At 39.4% G+C, this 25,622-nt stretch overlaps 2 protein-coding genes across 3 annotated transcripts in view; one reads left to right on the top strand and one right to left on the bottom strand.

Annotated features, from left to right (window-relative positions):
• The window catches only part of camk2d2 (calcium/calmodulin-dependent protein kinase (CaM kinase) II delta 2), a 40,448-nt gene extending 28,735 nt beyond the window's left edge, over positions 1-11,713 (top strand). Inside the window, exons 13-20 of the mRNA XM_078259666.1 lie at positions 2,641-2,681; positions 3,364-3,423; positions 4,789-4,833; positions 5,256-5,304; positions 6,827-6,902; positions 7,005-7,099; positions 8,165-8,403; positions 10,160-11,713. Coding sequence (XP_078115792.1) covers positions 2,641-2,681; positions 3,364-3,423; positions 4,789-4,833; positions 5,256-5,304; positions 6,827-6,902; positions 7,005-7,099; positions 8,165-8,397 — 599 coding nt within the window. The 3' untranslated portion in view covers positions 8,398-8,403; positions 10,160-11,713. The remainder of the gene's footprint in view (positions 1-2,640; positions 2,682-3,363; positions 3,424-4,788; positions 4,834-5,255; positions 5,305-6,826; positions 6,903-7,004; positions 7,100-8,164; positions 8,404-10,159) is intronic.
• Positions 11,714-16,293: 4,580 nt separating this feature from the next.
• The window catches only part of ank2a (ankyrin 2a, neuronal), a 67,746-nt gene continuing 58,417 nt past the window's right edge, over positions 16,294-25,622 (bottom strand). For both annotated transcript variants that reach the window (XM_078259653.1, XM_078259644.1), the window contains 4 exons: positions 18,324-18,407; positions 17,939-18,103; positions 17,603-17,776; positions 16,294-16,397 (listed from right to left, as the gene is read on the bottom strand). In XM_078259653.1, coding sequence (XP_078115779.1) covers positions 16,383-16,397; positions 17,603-17,776; positions 17,939-18,103; positions 18,324-18,407 — 438 coding nt within the window. In that variant the 3' untranslated portion in view covers positions 16,294-16,382. The remainder of the gene's footprint in view (positions 16,398-17,602; positions 17,777-17,938; positions 18,104-18,323; positions 18,408-25,622) is intronic.

Raw genomic sequence — 25,622 nt, 5'->3', positions numbered from 1 at the left:
AGTGTATCACAGAGCCTTTCAGCTACGGACCCTTAAGGTAGTTACACACCAACCAGACGGCCATCCGTCGGCAGAAAAGGCAGTCGGACTGATCATTCGGGTCCCCGAGGTCCAAAATGTGCCTCAGAACACACCGTAGAGACGCTGCTCTGTATTGTTTCCATTAACAGTCTGATTGTTTCCCAGAAAATGAAAACCGGTAGCTGATTGGACGAACGCGTCACGTGGTTCTTTTTTCTCCGGAAATTCACAGCCAGACTGTCATGGCGGCTTGTTCAGAATACGATCTCATATTGTACTAAAATAGTTCACCGAAACGTGTTTCTGAAAACATTTTAAGCGAGAAATAGGCCATGCAGTTGCTGAATCTGTCTTCATTTCAGATCGACAAAGGTTAGTTTAAAAGACTTTCGTCAGATTTTGAGAGGCTCATCCGCTCGCCATTTCCGGGTGAGTCCCGACTGCCCTGTCTCCGACTGAACATGTCGGGTTGGCCAAAATGAAGGCCGACGGCTCCTCGGACGGACGATGGCACGGAACACACCGAACAGACTCGAGTCACCGACCTCGCCAGGCGGTCCAACAGCCGATAATCGGCTCTGTGTGTCAGCGCCCTTAGAGTGTGGATGGACCCCTCATCTACAGTTCAATGGAGAGAAATAGAGCAAAACCTCACTGGAAGTCTAAGACTGCAAGACCTTGCCTTTGCCGGTGTGTGTCCAAAAAAGTGTATGTTAGCCTATGGCCCTATTATCACCAACACATTGACCATCTTTAAACAGGTGGAGGAGCAACTATGCTATACCAATAAGTGGCATTTGAATACCCCAATATGGTACAATGCACACTTAATGTCTGGTAACAAGCCCTTTGCTTGTAACCAGTGGAGTGACAGAGGTATTTATACTTTAGACCAGCTATACAATGAGAAAGGTATGTTTAGTTTTGAAGACCTGAGAGCTAGTTTTGAGGTCCCCAGGACATCCTTCTTCTTTTATCTTCGCTTAAGATCAGCCCTAAAATGTTATGGAGTGCCATGGGGAAACAGTCCTGAGGCACACCCAATCATTAAATGGTTTGTTGATTTTTCTGTGAGAGGATTAGTGTGTAGGATTTATGATAAACTGATGAACAAACTGGAACTTTTCTGCATATGGTCTGGGAGTGTGAACAGGTGCATGAGTTCTGGAATAAAACAACATCAATAATATCTGATGTGATGTTGAATTCCTACTGACACGATTGTCTTGTTACTTAACGATGACTCTAAATTACACCTGCTTGGGAGACAGAGGAAGATTTGACTAGCCGGCTCAACTGCAACCAAAAAAATGATAGCTCAGGGCTGGCTCCCCCCCCCCCCACTCGCTTTGTACAAGAACTAGAGGAGAGTGACTAGGCAAGGTGTGATTTCTGTTTGTTTATTTGTTGTTTTTTGTTTTTTTCCTCGAGACCGCAGAGGGTGAGGGGTGGGCGAGGGTTTTTGTTCTTGTGCAGTTTGTATTTCTCTGTTCTGTTCTGTATGTTTGCATAAAAAAAAAAAAAAAGAGTTGATCTAAAAAAAGAAAAAGAACCAAGAGGCTTGAAATACTTCTCAGAGTTAGTAGTTTGGTTAGGTACGCTTTGAAAAATGCATCTTCTATTCATGAGGGAAACTCATCAGAGGCACTAAAAAGTAGGTAAACCTAATTTAGAATGCCTTTTGGTCTGCTTTTCTATAGAACAAAGGTGATTTTGGCTTAAATGTGCTACTAGTAAACAGAGCCATCTCTTTCACTTTATCTTAATTTTGCGTCGTATCATACCTTTTTGCATGAATTTTTTTTTACCTATCTCTATTTTCTCAGGCTCTTATTAGCCTGCTTTCTCTCTTCATTTTACAGTAAAATACATTAGTGCATTTGTGTCTCTTTTTATTCATAATTTCTTCCTTTTTCAAATTTCTTTCCTTCTTTTGTTTGGATTGTGGTTTCCATTTGAGGTAAGATTGTTTTTGGAATGACAGGGAAATATGCAGGGTTGGGCCCAACTAAATAGTTGTTGTTAGTATATGTTTAGTAGACATTTAATTACTCTTCTTATATTCAATCACATATGCATGAAGATGAAGTGTTTGGTATTCAAAAGAACAAAATAGAAGCTCACTCTTGCAAAAGTGCCAATATGAAATCAGAATGAAATTTAGACAAGGATACAGCATGCATTTTGAAATGAAATCTAGTAGTGTTTGGATTATTTCTATACCATGAGAAATACAATGAGAGAAGAGTGGTGGGATTGTATGTGTGGGTGCTAGTGGATAAGTGCATGTGTATGTGTGCAAACGTTAATTTAGGAATGCTGTCTGGGCCTGTTGGAGATAGGTAGATTACCCCTTTAATCACTTGCTAAATGCACACCCAATCAACCACCCACCCTTCAGCCCTTCACATGTGAATTAGTATGTAGTCGGAGAACAACATTGCATAAACAAAGATACCATTCTACGCATCTGTTGCATTGCATTATGGATTTTGCACCTGGAGTTTGAAGATAAGCACAGCTGACTGATGCTTGCTGCATGTTAGTGTAGCCTCAGGCTCAGGACTCTGTTTGTGAACTTTCATGCTGAAGTGTTGTCTCTCGTTTTCCTTTCTACAGCAGCCAAGAGTTTGCTCAACAAGAAGGCAGATGGCGTAAAGGTGAGTTGCTTTGCACAATGAAGTAAAAGCGTTGTTATTTGCATTTGTGTGCTGGAACGTTCAGTGTCTGAGGAGATCATTCTGTATAATTGTTATGCATTGTGCACCTAACAAAATCATCATTCAGGGACAGTCACTCCAAGCAGCGGTGGGCAATGGTTGTTATTTCTTAGCTTGATCTCACAGTTCCTTCAATAGATAGTTGGACAAGTATCTACATCCATATGGATAGAACAGTTTAAAGTTGGTGGGAGGGTCTGTTGGCTTAGTTTCCTATTTTATCATCATCAAAATAAATGTTTTCTTACCTGATACTATCTTATCGGACAGGGTGGGTGGTCAAAACATATTTAAACTGCTGTCCTGTCTCCTGATCTCCCCCATGTTATTACTAACAGCTTCCTTTGTATTCCCCTAGGTCTAGCAGTTTACAATTCAATCAAAACATGCTAATGATGAAGAAATTTGGTCTTGCAAACATAAGCAGTTTCCCTTTGACTACTTTTAATCATATTTCCCTATCTTCACATTGGTTGGTAACAATGTAACATCACATCTTTGGGACACATGAGTTGGAAAGATCTCTTATTGGAATGGACCGTAGCCAGAGTGTATGTGTGTGCACAAACGTGTGTCTGAAAAGAGTGTGTGAGTCATATCCCCTCTACACTGCCCCCTGCAGGTCAACAACAAAGCCAACACAGTGACCAGTCCTAAAGACACTGGCCCTGCCCCTGCGCTGGTATAAGCACACAACTTCTTCGACACCCGCACCTTCATCCACAAAACCTTAACACCTCCCCAACTCACATCCACTGTAGAGGAGGAACAGGTTCACCCTTTTACACGGGTTCAGAGCATATAACGTTTGATCTCAGCCTTTGCTTGATAATATTTAAATTATTAACCAGATATATAAGACTAAAGAAAATGAGTGAAACAGATCAACTTTAGGCTATCCCTGAATGAAATTGTGTGTAAAAGCATGTCCCAGCTCCAGCATATTTGAGACAGCTAACTATAAACAAAAATCATAATTGAGAATGATGTGTTCATTTCTTCATATACAGTAGCAGAGCATGCATGGAGCATACATAACTTGGCCAGTTTGGATTTGCTGGATCTGTATATTGTTAATGCTGCTGAAACAATAAGCATTTACACACATTTGGTTTGGTCTTTGACTAGTGAAGTTTTAAATCTGTAGATAGGGAGAACCTCCACACACCCCCTCCTCTCTTCTTCTTTACACACCTACACCATGCATGTACTTCAGTGCTATGAGTTTTGCATTTGATTGTAAAAGTAGCAAGGGTGTGTTATGTTGGATTTGCTGCTCATATAGAGTAGTTTGTCTGTGCATGGCTGGCATGTGAGGATGTCGCCTCCTTAGGCTCATGATAATGCTACATTCCCAAGTGATTTGGCTGTCACTCATTGGCTTGTACATGGTGTCTGCTGACTGGCTACGTCAGGCCACATGGCTGTTGCTCTGCATGATGTCAAAGGCTTTCTGTTCTCCCATTTGCTATCAAGATGATTACGCATAAACACAGACATCTTTCTCTCTCTTTCTCTAATCCCTTTCTCTCTCCATCATCATGTACACACACACACACACACACACACACACACACACACACACACACACACACACACACACACACACACTCACAGGCTGCTGATATTAGTGTAATCAGGGTGAGTGATTAGAAGGACTAAGCTGGTCATCAGGATCGATTCCACAAAAGCCCAGACGTCTGATTACCAAGGCAGGCCATTGTAGCTGATAGAATGGAAAGACACAAAAAGACATTGAGCAATGTCAAGTCGGAAAGAGATAAAAGCATGAAGAAAGAAAAACAAGTGGGCACAGACAGTTGAAGATTTGATGTCAGATGCATTGTGATAAAATAGATAGATAAATAAATATATATATATATATATATATATATATATATATATAGATAGATAGATAGATAGATAGATAGATTCAATATCTGAAAACACACAAACACATTTCCTTCAACAGTTTCTGTGCAATCATATATTTTCTGTCCTTCTATAGTTATTTCTTCCCACAAGTTCTCTCATTTGTTTTCTTTAGGAACCACAGACAACTGTGATCCACAACCCCGTGGATGGAAATAAGGTATTACAATAAAACTACCATTTTCACTGTTAGTTGCATGATATCAAAGCTGTTTGCTCCCATACTTTAGGCCTTTTCATTTTTTTCAATTTCAATTAATAGCAGTAGCATCTCCCTCGACCAACTCTAAAAGCCGATATCTTGTACTGTATATATATAATCAACTGTTCCTGGTGGCCTAGCGGTTTAAGCCCCTTACCATGTAATCTGATTTAAACCCAGCTGGGGACTTTTGTTGCATGTCATCCCTCCTTCCTTGTCTCTTGTTTCCTGACAGTTGTACTGCAATAAAAAAATCTGAGTTGGCAAGAGCATTTAAAAAAAATCTTTTTACACTAATTGATATTACAAACATACATTGTACTATATCATTATCGAGGCATGCATTACATATACAAACTGTGTAGGTTGTCATTCTCCAGGAGTCCATTGAGAGTGCCAACACCACCATTGAGGATGAGGATGTAAAAGGTAGGGACATTTGTGTTTTTGTCTCATTACCTACTCACCCACGCTGTGAAGTTACAGTAACAGGTAACGGTCGGTCCTTCCAAATCAGACTGTTCATTCCTTTATAGGTTTTTTTCTCATTCTGTTTTGCAACACAGTTAAAATGCACACCAAGTTAACAACTGCAACCTCCCCCCTCCCTTTAGCTGTCAACTCCTCTTGCAAAATGTATCTGTCCTGCCCTCATGTGCATCCTTAAGTTTCTCCCATCTTATGTCTGAGGAAAAAGCATTTGCTTCTTCAGGTTTTTTTTGCATACCTTTTTATGCTTTCATTTAACTAAATGTCTCTCTTTTCTACTTTTTTCTTCCCCTTCTTATGTTTTGTTGAAAATATAAATTTTCTTATCCTGTCTTTGCTCATACATACATAAATACATATGTATGCCCTTATCTTTGTTATATCCCATACCAAACACGTGACACCCAATCATACACCCGTCCATGCAACCGCTGACAGCCGTTCGTCTGGGCAGCTTAGTGAGTGGTATCTTGAGCTCTAAGAGCCGTTCCTCACAGATGTCTGACTCAAGACAGACTCCTACCTCCTCAGTTCAGAGTAAGTCAGATTGATGGTCTGTTTTGTTCCCCTCCTGTTATCCAGTCATTAGTGAAGGAAAGTGATCTCTCCTTGTAAAGTGTCTTAAATCCTGTGTTCCTGATGAACAAAATAATTTCCTCGGCTTAGATAAGTGGGTGTTTGATACAGTTTATGGTGTGAGACCTTTCGTCCGTTTAATGCACTGACTATCCTTTCTCCAGTGAAATAAAACCTGTTTTTGGCCCCTAAATATCTGCTTGTTCCATCCGATTTATTCTTCTGTATTTGAATTGTAAGAAGATGCTCTTCTGCTGTATATTTGTGTCTTGTATACACAGATGCGCTTCTCACTTCTCTATACGTCCTCTGTTCTGACTTAACCAAACATTATGTCTCACACAGTAAAAAGCTGACTCACATACACAATCATGTACACACACAGTGTTGTAGCTTATGGCTGTGAAAGCAATGGCGGTGAAATACTGATTTATATTTGTCTTTACTTTTACTACTAACATGTCTTTTTGTTGCACAAATTAAGTAATTGTTTTAATATCCCCCAGCCTGCACCAATAACAATAAAGGTAATTGTCAGCATTACTTAGTTAAAACTACTTTTGTAGCAAATACTTGCATCTGAGCATTGGTTTGTCTTTGTTCATTTTGAGCTTTGTTGGTGAAAGGAATCATGTCATCTTGCATTTTCCTGCCTGATATCACTATTAGTCATGGGAGGCTTTCTTGTTGTTTTGTTACTCAGATATAAAATAACAAAAACATTTTTTTGAGTGCCTTCCATTACTAATAACTTTGAAATCCTGCTAATTCGTAGACTAGAACCCATTTGAAGCTGATTTGAAATCAGATTCGTCTGAAACACAGTAACTAGCCATTTTTACATCGGTTTGTGTAGTTGATGATGTTCTGTGATGTTGTGTTGTAGCTCGCAAACAGGAAATTATCAAAGTCACTGAGCAGTTGATTGAGTCTATCAACAATGGAGACTTTGAGTCCTATGCGTAAGTTTTTTTCTCTCTGAATTTGTACAGTAGGATCAAAATGGCTGATGATTAAATTACTGATGTCCTTTGCTGATTCTCTATTCTTTTTTGGTGTAACAGGAAGATTTGTGATCCTGGTCTAACTTCCTTTGAGCCTGAGGCCCTGGGCAACCTGGTGGAAGGACATGACTTCCATCGGTTTTACTTTGAGAATGGTAAACATTAATCATGACTTTTTTTTAGCAGCATCATCAGGGCAGCTGTATGTGGCCTGAAACTGTCACATTTTGCTAAATAGATAAATAAAATATCTAATTAGACAACCAACAGAATTGTTCAGTTAAGAAGGAATTTGTCACAATGTTTTCTCATGCTACTGTTGTCCAGAGAAGTTGAAATGTGTAATAGCCAGGGGTCTGGGGTTGCTCCAAAAGGTGCAAGTAGCCAGCTGGCTCTGCACCCAAACTAGATGCTGGAGTCTTAAACAAGAGAGATTTATAAACATGCTTGCTTACATTTGCATGATGTGTTGTATGATCTAATGCATCAGTTGTATGCTCTGAAGCACCATGAGGAAAACTTCTGTTTAATTGTCAGTGGATAGAACTTGTTTGCTCAATTTAATGTTGTGGCAAACCGTTACACTGCAAGACAAAATACCTAACTATCTTTATAGGAATCTGTTTCATTGCTTCCAATTAGTAGGGTTTAAACAATATAGAATGCAAAAAAATATATTGATATAAATATTTTGAAAATAAGGAAGATCCCCAACACACTGAAAGTTGTATTGAGCATGTTGTTTGTATGTAAGCGAGTGTCAGTGGTGCATTAGCGGGTATGGGGTAAATTGTTTGTTGTATATCAATATTTAGTCATCAGTTTACAGTTCATGTTTGCTGGTACACTACAAGGGCATGACTGCAGTTATGGACTAACCTTGGAGCAAAAAAATCACTAATGAATAATGACTGCTATAAATGGCAGAATGTCCTCAGTAATGGTAAAAATAGTTCAGATAAACCAGATATGTCCTAGAAACCTCAATCATTTGGCGAGCCTGTGCTTGTCCACTATCCAGCATCAACATATGGAGACTTTTAGTAACTCTTGTTTTCAGTTAGTATTCCTTCTAAGATGGGGTCAGGGTTTTGTTTTTGAACAATCATGCAGCTGTTTTAGAATTTCATAAACCCAAGGATGATATCCATTATATTTATTTAATGTGTTACTAAATGTGTTACTATTTTCTGTAATCAGCCATTTTGTCTCCCTTCCAGCCCTGTCCAAAGGGAACAAGCCAGTGCACACCATCCTCTTGAACCCACATGTGCACCTAATTGGGGAAAATGCAGCGTGTATTGCCTATATTCGACTGACCCAGTACATGGATACCAGCGGCATGCCCCGCACCATGCAGTCTGAGGAGACCCGTGTGTGGCACCGCCGCGATGGCAAGTGGCAGAACATCCACTTCCACCGTTCGGGCTCGCCCAGCATCCCCTCACAGTAAGAGACAGTAAGAAACACAGAAACCTTGATTAAAGGTATAGTAAGTGATGATAATCCAAGACACCTTTTGTGTAGCGAATATCTCCTCACGGTCACCTAGCGCTATATTTTCTGTGTGCGCTGAAAAAAATCCGGTGTTAATACACAGTCCTGGCTGTGTAAATGGAAAACAAACAGAAAGCAGTGCACGAGCCACAAAACACTATTCCAGCCAATCAGCAACAGTTAAAGGTAGGGGGCGAGGGGGGAGACAGCATGTGAATGTGTCGGCCGGCCAGTAGCTATCTGTCCGTGAATCTGAGGGGCGGAGCTTCTGAAGGAGGGATTGTAATTGTTTGGCAGTTGAGTTCAAATATCAACAATCTTTGCCTAGCATCGCTTACTGCACCTTTTAAAGGGAAACTAAACAGCAGCTAAAAATCTTGTTTTTGCTGACATCCAGTGATTAAACTTCTCACCTTGCTACAGTGTTGCAGGTATGCTCCAGGGTGTGGTAAGTACACTGTGACATCACTGTTGGCCGTGGTTACATGCGCTTTTCAGCCTGGTGTAGCTAACCAAAAGGGAATTGACAGGTTGCTAAGCTTTCCATTCTATCACGACATATAATACAGTTCACAATTATAATGGAAGCAGATTTACCACTCAAGATGTGTTGTAATTTCTGAACGCTTCTCATTTTTAGATGACAACCATAGCTTTTGTTGACAAAAAAATCTGTCATGTGCAGATTTTGTGGCTACTAAACTAACGCTAGCAATAATAATAAAACCTGGTTGTTGGCTGGAAAGACAAAAACTGTTTTTAGTGTTTCCACTTGAGTTTTTAAAAAGACAACCTTTAAAAGGGTCTTAAATATGCACTTGATGGGGAGGCCTCTAGCTCACCTGGCAGAGCACGCGCCCCATAGGCGTAGGCTCAGTCCTTGCCAGCGGCCCAGGTTAAAATCTGACCCAAGGCCCTTTGCTGCATGTCGTCCCCCCTCTCCCCATTTTACTGTCTCTCTTTAGCTATTCTACATAAAGGAAAAAAAGCCCTAATAAATAAATTTAAATAAAATGCACTTGATGGCTGCATACATGATATAATGCTTTTGCCATTGAAAGGCTAAAAGAAAAATTGACAGCAACCTTCAAACTCATGAGATACGGCGTTGGTACACCGCATCAACATTTCTGCCTTGTTACAGTTGCTTAGTAATGATTCTCCAATTGCTGTTTGGTGGAGTTTAGCAACAGTCAGCTGCAAAGATGGAGCATTTAAGAGCTTTGAGCATTTTTAAGACTGACACTGGCTGTAACTATCACATTAACTAATTTGACTACTGACCAGGAAAACGTTTGGTGGAGTTATGCTGAGGCCACCAAAAATGATCATGTATATGAATCATAAAGGTGTAAGTTGTCCTGCCCTAACAGTTGCGACAAGTGTGAGAGTAAGTGAGAGTCTTTATACACCCACACATTCCTGAAAAGAGGTATAATTAGGCAAAATAATTGATAACACCTGGGTGGGTCAACAATAGGTCTGTACGGACTATTCCCAGTGAGTAATACCAGTGAGCCAGCATGCACAATGTTATTGTGCCTGGGCCTTTTAGTGTTATTAATTAGACCTGTACATCCTGCTTTCCTGCTATTACATGTCCTAATATGTGAAGAAAAAGTCCACTGGTCTAACTGGTCAGGTTAACATTGTCATTGCTGTGTGGAACCTGTCAGTATATATTCACATGTATGTTCTCTATCTCTCTTTTATTGCAGTTAATGGAATATCAGCATGTGGTCAAAAAAAAAAAAATCAGCACATCGAGTAGGGCAGCCAACTAGCCAACCCATGACTGCTCTCTGACCTTCGACTCTTCTATAAGGACATGACATCGCAGGATACAAGTATTAATATATTTTACTGTTATGGCATTTTATCAATGGACATCATTCGAAACCACCACTGGGTGGCTGCACACCATATTTGGACATTTTTTTTTGTTTGTTTTTTAAGATGTTTTGGTATGCATTTTAAATATAAAATAGAGATGTTTTAAAATATACTACTGTAACCTATCCCAAACATTAGTTCTGTATTTTTATGTGTATTTATGTGTGCGCAATACAGATTTTGGAAGATTAGAATGTTAAAATTGAGCTTGCTTTAGTTTCTGGTGATGTATATACATTGTGATTGTTGATAAAAACAAACATTGAAATTGCTATTCTTGCTATCAAAGGAATTAAGAGTTTATGTAAAATCCAGTTTATGAGCTACATTTATGTTTGCTATGAGCTAAGTCATACTGTTTGAATTGTCCGATTTCAACCTATACTACTAATTTAAATGTGAAGAAAAGCAGAGCAGCTTACACTTTGCATCAAGATATGTTTGCCTTTATATCAGTGAAATAAGAACTAAGAGAATGTAGCATATATGTAATATATGAAAATTCAAGACTATTGTGTAGTGCATGGGGGAATATTGTAAGTAAGATCATATGAAACTATAATATCTTCTGTTTGATTTGTGAATCACTAACTTGTTTAGTTTTACGTTTGTTAATGTTATGCATCAGTCCTGTCCCAAATGTTTCTATTGTCCTCCAGTATCATGGAACTATTGTAAAAACAACAACACAGTTATGGTTGACATCCAGCGTAAATATCAAAACCTCATATCTAAGAGGAGGAAAAATAAACTCCTGGTTGCTGAAGCACCCCTTACGTTTTGTATAAAAATGAAAAGTAAACAAACTCATTTTTCATAATGTTTGTATTTGTATTGTATGACTGTATGTAGGGTTTCTGCTATTTTATTCTTGTCATTTCCAGTGTGTTACTTAACCAATTGCACAGACAAGGTGGAGATGATGAAGATGAAGCAAAGGCACTATAGCCTCTCTACCTTTAGTCAGGTTTAAGTGTTAACCTGACGGTTGGGCTAATATATCTGGAAGCATCGTAAAAGCATTGGATTGAAGAACGTTGCAGTTAGGCAAGAGGATGGTAAGACAGCAGTGAAGTCAAATGAGAGTTGGACTGTAATACATATTGAGATGTCTTCCTTGACGGTCAGTGCTTTTACCAGCAAGTGGCCTCCTTACCACTGCAGGACAATGCCAGTGTCTTCGTCATCCTTACTATTTGCTCTTTTCAATTGGTTGGTCTCTTCTTTTGTAAGGGGAAAATATGATAAACATTTCTTTTGATGAAACGTATGATGTCAATGCAACGCACCACTCCTTAAATGGTGTGAACCTTTTGCCAGCACGGCAATGGATGGCTTAACATGTTTAAGAAATAAATAAATCAGCTAGAAGGTGTGATAAAGAATACGTTTTAACTTGTTTGGTGTTGCTGGTTGATCATTGTTTTCCTAGTGCAGATGTGGATGGAAGATGCTGACGTGTGTCTTAGACTTATTAATTATTTTATGTATTTCTGTGATCTTTGCTCTATCCTAATACACTTTTTGATATACAGGCATGCTATATTAGCCCAAAAGGAGTTATATATATGTATATAAAATACAAGCCACACTGTGTATGTGTGCCATTCCCGCACTCTGCAGAACGCTTAACACACACACACACTAGCAGCTATAAACAGCTCCTTTAAACTTGCTTTGGCCTGAATAAGTTTGTGGTGCGGTGGAAGAAGTATTCAGATCCTTTACTTAAGTGAAATTACTAATACCACAGTGTGGAAATACTCTGTTACAGTAAAGTCCTGCATTGAAAATGTTACTTAAGTAAAAGTATATAAGTATAATCAGGAAAATGTACTTAAAGTATTAAATGTAAAAGTACTCAATGCAGAAAAAGCCTCACATTTTAGAAACTGGAAATGGTCAAAACAGTAATTATTTCAGCTGGACTTGTAGCCCAGTATATTGTTTAATTTATGATAACACATATTTTATAAACTACATGTGCTTTGTGTGCAAAAAATAATTTGTAAAGTAACTAGTAACGAAAGCTGTCAGATTAATGTAGTGGAGTAAAAAAATACAATATTTCTCTCTAAAATGTAGAGGAGTAGAAGTAGAAAGTGGCATGAAAAGAACAGACTCAAGTAAAGTACAAGTACCTCAAATTTGTACTTAACTACAGTACTTGAGTAAATGTACTTTGATACATTCCACCACTGGTGGTGGCAATAAGGTAAGTGCAGACAAATGTAGATTGCATACATGTCAAAATAAGGGCTACATACAAACATAGGCATACTGTAATTATGTATTTAAAGGCAGGTTAGTTGTAGGGGCAAAAACAGAGCAGGAGATTAATCCTAAAATTACAAGTATCAAAATGGTGGATTTCACCCTTGCCTGTGCATAAATGGCATATATCTATGTCTTCCCCCCCACTGACATTGCTGCTGCCTTGTCATATTAAGTGACATGTCACAAGCACCTGATTTGAGTGTTTTTATAAATGTGCTACATGCAACCTTATGGAATAGTTGACCCCGCTGGCTTGGAATTAAATTGATAATATGTTGGGTCCATCCATCCATCCATCTTCGTCCGCTTCGTCGCGGGGGTAGCAGCTCCAGCAGGGGACCCCAAACTTCCCTTTCCCGAGCCACATTAACCAGCTCAGACTGGGGGATCCCGAGGCGTTCCCAGGCCAGGTTGGAGATATAATCCCTCCACCTAGTCCTGGGTCTCCCCCGAGGCCTCCTCCCTGCTGGACGTGCCTGGAACACCTCCGTAGGGAGGCGCCCAGGGGGCATCCTTACCAGATGCCCGAACCACCTCAATATGTTGGGTCTTTTATTTAATTTTTTTTAGATTATTTGTTGGGCAAGGGACAGCTTAGACTTGAAAGGGGAGAGAGAGGGCCGCAGGTCAGAGTTGAAACCGTGGCCGCTGCGTCGAGGACTAAACCTCTTTATATGGCCGCGTGCTCTACCAGGTGAGCTACCCAGGCGCCCATATATTTGGTCTTTTATGTTTTAAAATTGTGACACTGCATAATGTAACCATAATTACTCAATTGTATAATTAAATCTGTCATATTTCCATATTGAATCTGGTGCTGAGATTCCTCCACTGTTGCACTACCTCTGAGGCCCAGCTGGGGGTAGCACCAGGTCGCACAGACGGTGTTGTAGTGTATGTTCAAGTGAGCAAATTAAATGAACGATATAATAAGATACAACACTATACATTTGTAGACTTTTATTCTCTATCAGCCATAGACACTGCAGCCATTTTGTTTTTGTCTTTTTGAATTTTGATACAGTAATACATGCCCTTATAGATATTTATATATGCATTGTATGTGTATATAACTGTCATCATCACAGAAAAGGGATGCTGATTCTTCAAATTAAAAGCATACCAGTCACAGTGAACTTCCACTAGTTTGCATTTTACACTTTTCTTAATCACAAAGTAAACAGTGATAGTGAAATAAATACATTACATGTTGTAGATACATACAGTAGCGATGCTCAGAGCTGTGAATAATGGTATGTTTAAGCTCTCAACCTGCCTCATTGCATGTGTGCCTGGTGTGTCATTATCTTGTATTTATCATCTGCCCCACCAAAATAAAACTTTCTCTGTGGCTGCGATATACTGTACCTCATATCATGTGCGCAAAAAGCATGGAGGGTCTCCCTTCTGACATTCAGGAGTTTGAATGTGGTTTGTGTAAAATAAATGTTTCATTTCTTCGCTGACAGAAACTGGCAGACACTTTTACTACACTCACAGACTCATTCACTCACAAACACACAGCACACAACTGCCAACACTCATTTAAAAGATTTAAAAGATAAGACTAATAGTCTAAACATTAAAATAAAGAACCCCCAATAGTAAAGAAATGGGAATGAGAGCTGAGCCCTGAGGGGAACACAATTAATTGGGAGGCAGTTTAGGACATTTCCCACTGTTCCAAGAACCCAAATCACCAGTACACCACTTCAACATATGCCATAGGACATATTGGACTCCTCAGAAGAAATACGTCTCAAAAGCCATTCCCACTCCATATTGTACGTTCTGTCAACCTGAACAAACTGGAACTTTCCTGCATATGGTCTGGGAGTGTGAACAGGTGCATGAGTTCTGGCATAAAACAACATCAATAATATCTGATATGATAGGATGTCTAATTCCTACTGACCCGATTGTTTTGTTACTTAATGACGACTCTAAATTACACCTGCCCGAGAGACAGAGGAAGATTTGGCTACCCCCCCCCCCCCCCACACACACACACACGCTTTGTATAAAACAGTGGTTAGCGTATTTTCTAGACATAGTTATGCTTGAGCTCTCTACAGCAAGGATTAACAAAGCCAAATCATCAACTATCAACCTATGGAAAAACGTAGCAGCACAAATATTAGACCTAATGACCTCAGCGCCACAAGAACTAGAGGAGAGTGACTAGGCAAGGTGTGATTTCTGTTTGTTTGTTTTGTTTTCCTCGAGACTGCAGAGGGTGGGAGAGGGTTTTTGTTCTTGTTCAATTTGTGTTTCTTTGTTCTGTGCACCATCTGATATTACCTGGCACATATTGTGGAATTTGTTCTGTATGTCTGAATGATAAATGGTGCTAATAAAAAATTAATCTAAAATTAAAATAAAGCAGAAACACCTGATCACCTTACTACAAATGTCATATGAGACAAGTGACTCTCAAACAGCTGTGATGATCTAATTCAGTAATGGCAAACAAAGATTCAATAAGTTATACTTACTAGTAAACAAAACTCAAAATCAAAAATAAACATCAAGTCATCTCCAGAAAACAGTTACTAATACCATCTCACTCACTTATTCACCATTCTTACAGTATGAGTCAACAGCAACAATGTAAGAGAAAAGCCCCTAAAAGTGAACAAAACTGATGTGCACCAACAACACCAAAACAAATTCCTTGTATGTGTTAAAAAACGTACTTGGCAATAAAACCCTTTCTGATTCTGATTCTGATTCTGACAAGGACAGAAAGACACATACAGAAGGGAAATAGAGGCAGAAGGGCAATCCATAGAACTACAAAGAGGATAAAGCTGGGATCATGATGACAAATGTTGATTAGTCATGCCTGCTCTACTTCACATGAGTGATTATTAATTCCTAGGTTACTGATGTCAGTAATGTCTAGATTATAGATAATATATAATTTCCAAAAACAGATTACACATAGCCTACACAAAACACAGTAGCAGCAGTTCGATTTAGTGTCGATACAGTCTGGTTTTCTCTGTGTGACATCTTGACCACATGAATCAAAAGAGCAGAGAGGCTAGTACAGTGAGTGAGACAGTTTTTAAGTAAGGAATATCTGAGAAACTGGTTGTGAGAGGCAGTGCAGTGTGAGAGATATTGTCTTTAAGTGCCTACTCAGAGAGTAGTACCAGTATGCAGTTTGCAGGTAAAGTGTTCTTTACCTTCAGGAGGTTTGTGAGTTAGTTAATGTGAATAGTATTTACCTGTTTTCTTTGTTGCTATACCACAGCGTCAAGACAAAAATAAAAAATATCAATTCGGACATGGGAAATAAAAATGAATCAGGAAAACAACAGAAGGCTTTCTTTGGTCACAAAAAGGCAAAACAACATCAGAACATGAAAAGAAAATCATGAATATATTATACCAGCCAGGAAAGAAAACAAATGAATGAACGAAAGGTCATCTTCCAGGACTTAAACAGGAAGACGGTGGTAGCTTTGAGGTGCTGTGGTGCACACTGGGATTGCATGTGGCTAATGCATAGGATTAGGGGGGACTTTAGCATTGACAGAGCCAGGGAGTGGGGGAGAGTGTTACACATTCTTCTACTCTTCCTCCTCCTCTTCTTCATCCTCATCGTCTTCCTTTTCTTCTTCGTAGTAGCGGTGAAAGAGTTGCTGGAGATGCTGCTGGAGGTCACGTGGTTTTGACCCTTTTCTGGGGTTGTCCACTTGTTCTAGAAGGACCTGTTTGCGCTGCCCAGCCTCCTTCACCACTGTTCGTCTATGTGTGCAACCTTTACGCATGTGGGCCCTGGAGAGGGAGCCATAAGGGAGGGTAAACAAACAGAGGAAGACAGCTCAGCATCGTTAAACAATGCACTTAAATCTCTGTAGAAAGTAAATTAAAGGGACAGATGTTGCTATACTTGCTATACTAAAAGATATGTTATAGGACAGAAACAAAACACCCACAAATTATATCATGCTTTGTAAATCCAGCATTCAATGGAGATCACATGCACAGCATAGCTACTTTATAACTGCATAAACCTAAATATTATGCTATAAAACACTTTAAACAGGCTAATGATCACATACAGATTCTCTGTGCGGCACATTCATGGCAATTACACATAAACTGACCCCCAACAAATAAAGATGGGTGAAAATATCAAAGAAAAAAAACAAAGTGTCCTTTTTTAAGGTGTTGGGTAACTATTGGCCAAGGTTCTCCATGTCTCTGGTCCTCTACAATTGGGATGAGATCTGCTGACATATTGCTGCTATATTAATGTTCTCAATGTCGAGTGAAAGAAAAAAGTTTTCCTTTGATTTGTGTACACCTGTTTGTACATCTGTCATTAACAGCCTGCCTTTGTGCTGCTTTTGCCTCCTGTTTATCTCCTTAATTATGTGGTATACTTGGCTAACTGACACCTACAGGATGTTTTCTCTGGCTTGTCGTCTCTGAGAGGCTTAAGGTGTCACAATACATAACAGTACCCAGTAAACACAAAACATAATGACAGAAATGGCATATATCTTACCTGTTTCACTGTATGTTATCATTCTTTGATTTATAAAGAATAAAACAATGTTACAGTATGTTACTTTATTAAGTGGTTAATGATAGCAACATTTGCAAACCTTAGTCAAAATTAGTTAAACTAATAAACCTACAGCAGGGCTGTCATTGTCAAACTTCACACTCACAAAATACAAGTAGCACACAATCAAGCTGGTGCACTCCTGCACTCACACACCTTCTGACCACAGTTCCATCTTCTCTGACAGTCTCTCTCTCTACCACATGAGGGAGCTCTGTTCTGTTAAAACCACTTATATAACCTAGTGCCTGTGGCATGAAATGGAAAAAAACTGTATTCACTTAATTTGAATAATTGAATTATGAAAATATAAACCAGAGACTTCATACCTTTCCAAATGCACATGGAATTACTTTCTACACAAGAGCTGTAGTTCAACACAATAATGGTGACGAGGTTATCAACAAACCTGTTTGAAGTCATCTTGGGCTGAGGGGAGGTCAGAAGCCAAAGACGGATCACCCCTGTGAGTCATTGTCCTTTCACCCTCCACCACTGCCGTCTGTTCTACGCGACTGATCTTACAACTTTCAGCTGTCTCCTGACTTGATGCTGAGAAACCCTCACATTCAGCAAATGTTACCTAAATCAGAAGAAAAAGGTTATTAGTTTGTTATTTAATGTATTTAATATGTCTTTTATATAATTCTACCAATATAAATGTCGACGTGTCTGGCATTTTCTGTTAACAAGAGATTTTGAAGACTATAATAATGAACACACACATATTATACAGTACACGCACCTCTGTGTGGTCTCCCTCACTCTTCAGTACAGTTCGCTTCACCACCTTAGAGTATCCATCTCCCTCTGCCATACTGATGGACCCCTGGGGAGCTCCTTCTAATGACACCTCTTCACTCTCCACACCATCCGCCGAAACACACTTGCGAATAATTTTACGTGTAACCTGAGGAAGATCATGCGTTTAAAGACCATTAGGTGGTGAAGTATGTGTATAAAGGAAAAGGCAACCATCCACATAATTAGTTGCAAACATTCCAGAAACAAATGTTGTCTCTCTCTGAATCACAAATTAGATTTGTTAAGCTTTACTGGCTGTTGTTACTTCCGGTTTAAATACTGCCATGTGATACATGCTTGAGAGCTTAGATAGGATCTTGCTTTACCTTTTTGACAACAATGTGTCCATTTTCATCCTTGTACTTTTCTTCCGTCACTGACTGAGTGGGGAGGTCAGGCATTTCATCAGCCTATAAAGGGAAACAAGACAAACAACAATAATCAGCAATACTAACTTGGGTCAGTGTAATGTTTGTGTTAAATTCTCCACTTCAAAAATAAAAAAGCAAACACTTTAGAGAAAAAACAGAACACGCAATGTAAATTTTAGGTAGTAATTCAGTGAGAGCATAGGGACTGTGGGATACAGGGAACAAACTTGCATTTGTCAAAAATAACAACAATGAAGTGCTCACAGCAGCATAATACACCTCCATGAGGTTCAGCCATCTATGCAAATCAAGTGGCAGTTTTTTTTATACACCCTAAATTAATCTTCAAACACCCATTTTTTCAACCATTTTAATGAGACTAAAGGTTGTTCGAAATTTTAACTTGACAGTGAAGGCCAAGCCCGGTTAAAGTTGCACTCGGGAAATCACATCCTCCATGCAAATTTAAAAAAACATCAATCATGCTAAATCAGATACCTGAATGACAACTCTCCTTCGCACTATTCTGGTGGTCAAAAATTCATCATCTGAACTTTCTGACATTGACCCGAGCTCTGCGGTGATCTCCTGACCAAGCAACAGAAATCCATTAGGATTAAGTAAATGACAATATATGAATGCTAGTCTGCAGCAAAGCAAGCAATAAGCAGAGTGATATGGTGCACCTTCTGTTGATTTTGAGAATTTTACAATTCATTTTGATATCTTATATGGGAAAGTACAACATGGCAGTCTGTAACTTGGAAAAAAAACGTTTGCAAAACCATGCTTACACTAAAAGCATTAATGTGCTTATTGCTGATGAAAAAACACATGACTCATGTCATTACTGTGAGTGATACAGCCGGTTACAGGCAGCACAATGGCATGCTGAGTTAGGACTGGTTAAATCTAAAATCAAAATAAAATAGGGGTTATGAGGATTTTTTTCAACCCATCCATGTCGCCAGAGGGTTAGCAGTCATTCCTTTCTGAAGCAAATATAGTATTTGGTTAAGCTCAGCTCCGGGAAAAAAGCTTGCAGGTCAGGGTGGTTTACCAAATCTCATCTTACCCTTGTCAGAGATTTGTCAGTATCATCAAATGCCCCAATGTCACAGACAGGAGGCGGTTGTGAAGACTCACACATGGTGAATTCTTCATCCGATGCTTCTGAATAGTGTAATAATTTTTCATTTTCTTCTTGTACATTATAAAGAGGCTCATGGACAAAAGGAGCATCCTCATAATCTTCACTTCCAGAGGACAACAGGACTCTTCGATTCCCCATTTCTAGTACTCTATGATGGCTAAGATGATCCTGGGGCTGATCTCCATTTGACCTAGTAGTTGTCTCAGGTTCATCAGGCTCAGTCTCTGAGAAATCTGATGCAGCCTGTATGCAGTCAAAGTAAGGCTCTGGGTCAGAGTATTCAAACGTTGGGCTGTCTACACCACTATGCACAACTTCTTTGTATTCTGGAGGCATGCGGGTATAGATGGTTGTGGTAGAAGAGATCTCTGAATACCCAGGTGGGATGCTGTACTCCTCATCAGAGGTTGATGAAGTCACCTCTGCTTTGGGTTTGACTGGAGTGGGCTGAGAGGCAAAACCCTCAGAGTCTCCTGAAGTAAGAGATTCTTCTGAATACCGTCCACTGGTCCTTGGCCTATCCTCATCTGAGGATGTCTCCAAGTTTCCTGGGGAGGGGTACGGCATCAGTTCATCAAAGCTAAAATGTCTTGCAGATGTAACTGTCTCCGGAGTCAAATCAGAAAGAGAAGAGAAATCTTCACTCTGAATGGCTTCAACAAAAGTTGCCTCCCATACATGTAGAGGTTGATCTTGGATACTTTCTGTTGATATTTCTTCTGTAGCTGATGTAGCTGATTCAAGTTCTTCTTGACTTTTAAGAAAGTCAGTTGTATAATCTCGCTCACAAAGATTAGCCACATGTTCCTCAGGTATCTTAGATGAACTCTTTGCAGCTACTTTGGGGGAAGACACTAAAGAAAATGAGCTGACCTGGAATATATTGACAGGAAGACCTGAGTTCAGTGGTTCCATCACTTCACATAATCTCTGGGAAGATTCTGGAGTTAGAAGGGACTCAGTAGGGGATACAGGACTATCTTTACGACAACCAAGGCTTGATGGTACACTTGTCTCAGAGGTTTTTGTTAAATCAGGAGTGTCTGAGATTAGTTTAGGTTCATTTTGAATGGATGTCTGGAAATGTGTATGCTCTGTGACTGCTACATCAGTGTGGTTAGTATCTTCTGCAAGCTGTACAACAGATAACACACCGACTCTCAGGGTATCAATATCTTCTGTATGGCATTGGTCTTCAGGTGAAAGGTCTTCAAACTCAATTTGTTCAACTTCAGGGCTTTCATCACTGAATTCTGACAAAATAGGGTCAAGTGTCTCTGGGCTAAATGCAAGTTTCATCTCCAGATCTGACAGCAGCTGTTCAAGCGGAGGGGACCCAGACTCTGGTTGTGTTGGAGTGGACTTTAAGGACATGAACATTTGGTCATTCGGACTTTCTTGAGCTATTTGACAGAGTGAGTCTGGGGTCGCTGAGCTTGGTTTAGCTAAGCCAGACTGTTCACTTTGCTTAGGGGAATGACAGCTTTTCATCTTTTTCTTGTGGTGAGCTACTTTGATTGGTCAGTGTGATTTTTAGATTGTGTTTTACTTAGGTCAAAGGTACCTGGAAGTGGTAATTCTAGTTTTTCAGTGGAAAGTGTGATTGAATCATGTGCCAAGGAGTGTGTCTCGTTTGGAAAGACCTGGCCCTGTCCTAAATGACCACTTATTTGTTTTGAAGATTCTGAAAGATTTGTCCTGGAAGATGCTGTTGATACCTGAAAGAAATGATACAATGGAGTGGGGAAAAAATTATAAATATGATGTGATTTCTTTTGCTGATGAAAGAAATAGTCAAATGAAGCATGCATTGGTCAATAACATACTCTGGTTTTATACATAAAAGCAGTGTCTCAAATGAGGAAATTCACTTACGCCCACTTGCGTTTAGGTCACTGCAGTAGTATTGTATGTTAATAACATTTATCTTATAGACCACATACAATTTTAAAACGCATTACATACATGTAATGACTAATTTGCTGCAAAATTAAGATATGTTTTTAAAAAAAGTCTTGATAATAGCAATGCTTGGAGATATTACATTGAGAACATCACTCACAACCCAATATCATTTTACACTAATAAAAACAGGGCACAAGTGAACTGAAGTGAAAATCAGGATTTGGAGTAACATGAAGGTGGACATGCATCATTTTACACTCATTGAAGTAAGTGTTCGCTGCCATGTCAGAATATAGGGCAAGAAGCACTGGCCTTCTGATGACAATGTTAAATCCACCAGTTTACAGTATTTGTCACAGTCAAATGCTACTACTATCCATTCCACTGCAGGTCTGCTCCATCTCCCAAATAATTCTGTTATTACAGTAATGATAACAGCCAACAGACCGCTTCATTAACATAACTAAACATTTTGAAAAGTATATTACATTATTATAAAAGGGTTGTTGTCTCCCCTACCTAGATATTTTAGATGACAGAATGTGGGAGAAGGGCAGTAGCAGGAGGCAGTGTCTAGCTATTGGCATGCAATTATGTCATCACATTTAATTTTTCAACTGAAATTAATTCTTAATTCAGCTTCTTTGGATATGGCTGTCACTAGGGCACCCATTACGGGTGGCAATGGAGTGGTATGTTCCTGTGATCTGTCTTAATGTTTGTTATTTAAACAGTGGGATTCTGTGCATAACAGACAGTACATGCATCTAGCTGTGGCAAGTACATTGGTTGGTTTAAATTTGTATGGCTGTTAAGCGAAGATCTAAATAGTGCTATCCAACTGATTGCAACTACAGTAGATTGTAAACTTAGAAAAAATAAAGAAATGTCTGGCACCTAAGATATAATTAAGCTTAAATCAGTCCGGTCAGGCAGTTAAAAGGAATCACAAAGTCCATTGGTTAGCTCTTTACCTATGTAACATATGAGACTGTTCATACCAGGACAAGAAGCTCATGTCACTAAGTATAGGTCACTCTGTAATTTTCATTAGTTGCGCGTCACTGAAAGATCTTTTTTCTGCTTGAATGCAAACATGCCACAGCAAGACAGTGAAGCCTCTGGGCATTATTAGTAAAAGCTTGAGGCAAGAGTTCTACATTCACACTTTATGTATTGCCATATTTATTACTCTTGAAAGCAACACTGCATTCATTGCTGAGCAAGAGCTTGTGCTGTCTTACCAACACCAAGGAACTTTTGCCCTCGTCCTCGCTCAAGGATTTTCTTTTCATGTTCTTGGAAAAAGAATCTTGGGCTTGTGTCATCTTTAATTGTGATTCAGGGTTTGACTGTTTGTTTGTGCACAAGTGATCTTCCTTTCACAGATTTTCTGTCTTTGCTTGAGTTTGTTCATGGAAAGCCTCTTCCAGCCAGACAGCATGATGACATTCAAAATGCTGTTCTACAGATGGCATGTGACTCAACTCAGTGCAAAACTAGCTAATCCTGTGTGATCCGGCATGATCTAGTTTAGGTTTTTTGCTGTCTAGGGAGGAGGCTTGACAAAAAAGACAGGTCATTTGTGTTTGAGGAGGAAGCTATGGGTCCTGACTCAACTGTTCCAGTTGGTGGAATCAGCATTTCAGAATTTGAATCTGTTACTGTAAGATCAAGTACCGTTGAGTGGGATACTGAGTAATACTGTAATGGTTCCTGTAATGGAGTCTGGCATTATGCTTTAAAAATGACAAGATTTGGCTGGAATATGTGGCTCTCCCATGCTGACTGTTATAGCTTCACAAGCCATCTCAGATAATTTATCACTGCATCTTCAAATAAATTAACTTTATCACAGACATACTTTCCTTCATAGACTGGATCACATATGTGTGCCATTCACCTCCCTGAGACTGGCTACAAGTCTGTTTTCTACGGCCACAATCTTATCTGGCAGACTTTGCCCACATGGCAGCTGGTTTAAAATGTCATCTAAATCTCTTATGGAGTAAATAATTTGAGGGGTGGATGGTCTTAACTCAGATAGCCAGTAGTCAAGGAAAGACTGTGTACTCATTATCTGATGGCATATTGCTGAAGGACTTAAATTACTAGACTAAAATTCAATGTCAAATACAATAGTATCAGGAGAATCTGGTCGGATCTCAACAAACAAAGTACCCAGACATTAATCAGTACAATCTCTCTCTCACCATGCAAGACTATTTTTCTAGGTGTACCACTGACCATGCAACACTATTTTTCTAGGGTAGATTTAAAGGATCTTATTTCACAACAAGAACATTTTCCCTTATAGACTGGATCATACAAATGCGACATTAAGTTGTTAACAAAAGGCTTGAGTTGTACACTGCATTGATGAGTATATATTGTGGAGTCTGATGATATGGATTCCGTAGGGTCTAGTTTGAGTTTAGTCACTTTTTTCTGTGACTCATGTACTGAAGAAGAGGTTTCAGCAGATAATGGATTGATTTCAGAAAAAAAGTAGTTGAGGGAGGATGTATTTCCATCACACATCACACGTTTTTCAAGTCTAATACTTCGCACAGCATCTGCATATGTGAGAGGTATTGCAAGAGAAAGCAGATGACATGCAGGTGCAGTTACGCTGGTCAGTTTAGCATCAACTGGTGGTTTTGGCGAATCTGGTCTGTGGTCATTAAACAGTTCCTCGACACAAAACCCTGAATACTCAACATCTGACAGTGTTGAAAGAGGTGATACTGGTCTACTTTCAGAGTATTGTAAATAATAGTTACAATGTTGACACTTCAATTGGCCAAATGTCATGCGAGGAGACAAAGAATGCTGCTCAACGGATGCCACAGATTCTGGGGAGGATGCTCTAAAGTCTGCTAACCATTCCTGCAGAAGAGAAAAGTCAAACTCGGAAGACAGATTCCGGGGACAACGCCTTGCTGCTTAATAACTTATCAAGTTCAAAGTCTGATAAAACTGACTGAGGGGACTCTGATCTGGTCTCGTCAAACAGTGTCTCCAGACACAAATCAGTACCTTCCCAGTCTGAAAATGTTGATTGTGGTGTAAACGACCTATGTCTTGATAATTCAACATTGTGAGTGATATAGGGAGATCCGAACTGAGGAACAGTTGAGTCAGGAGAGAGGACCCTATGTTCTATATCAGACACCACCGACTCTGGAGAATGTGGTCTGGTGACCCAGTCTTCTATGGAGGAGTGAGTGCACTCCTTGTCTGAGGACAAATAGGTATAAACTGAAATGGTTCGCACACCAACAAAGCGTCTGCTTGTCTTTCATGTGTTATTCCCCGCACAACATCTGCATATGTAAGAGGTCTTGCAGTGAACAATGGTTGGGATGCAGTTACAGTTACGCTTGTGTGTTTAGCATCAACCCGTAAAGTAAGTGAATCTGGCGAATCTGGTCTGTTGTCCCCAAACAATTCCTCGAGACAAAAATCTGAATACTCAACATCTGACAGTGTTGAAAGAGGTGATACTGGTCTACTTTCAGAGTATTGTAAATAATAGTTACAATGTTGACACTTCATTTGGCCAAATGTCATGCGAGGAGACAAAGAATGCTGCTCAACTGATTCCACAGATTCTGGGGAGGATGCTCTAAAGTGTGCCAAAAATGCAGACTTTGGAGAATCCTGTCCAGTTTCATCCAATGTATTTTCAACATATATATCATTATACAATTTTCCTAAAAAGGTATTCAACATATGGGTCTGTGGCCTTAATTTGTTGAAGCCATCTTTAAGTAGTGTACAATTGCACTCTCTGTTTTCAGTCTTAAAAAATTAATTTTCGGTGCTGGACGTTGGCGCTATGTTACTTGGAAACTCTAAAATGTATTTTGGTCTCTCCACCAAGTCAAAGACCATTGGTTTCATTGTTGGTAGTTGTTTGAACATGTGACAGGTTTCTACAGATTGTTTTTTATATTTGTGATCTGCGCTTGAGTTTCTTTTGGATGATTCTTTCACCCAATATGAATTCATGGAATCTTGCATATCTTTGTGTTGTGAGTTTTTTTGTCTTATGTTTGTTAAATTATCATCTGACTGACCTTGTGATGGTATGTAATCAGAGGATTGTGGTTTCAACTTAGAAAACCAGTAATCAAGGAAAGATTGACTACTTTCCGTCTGTGGTTTTGGTGCTTCAGATGACTGTTCTGTTT

The sequence above is a fragment of the Sander vitreus genome, chromosome 2, assembly GCF_031162955.1.
Source record: "Sander vitreus isolate 19-12246 chromosome 2, sanVit1, whole genome shotgun sequence".
Lineage (NCBI taxonomy): Eukaryota > Metazoa > Chordata > Actinopteri > Perciformes > Percidae > Sander > Sander vitreus.
Note: the sequence above shows the minus strand (reverse complement) of the source record. Positions and strands in the feature narration are given on the sequence as shown.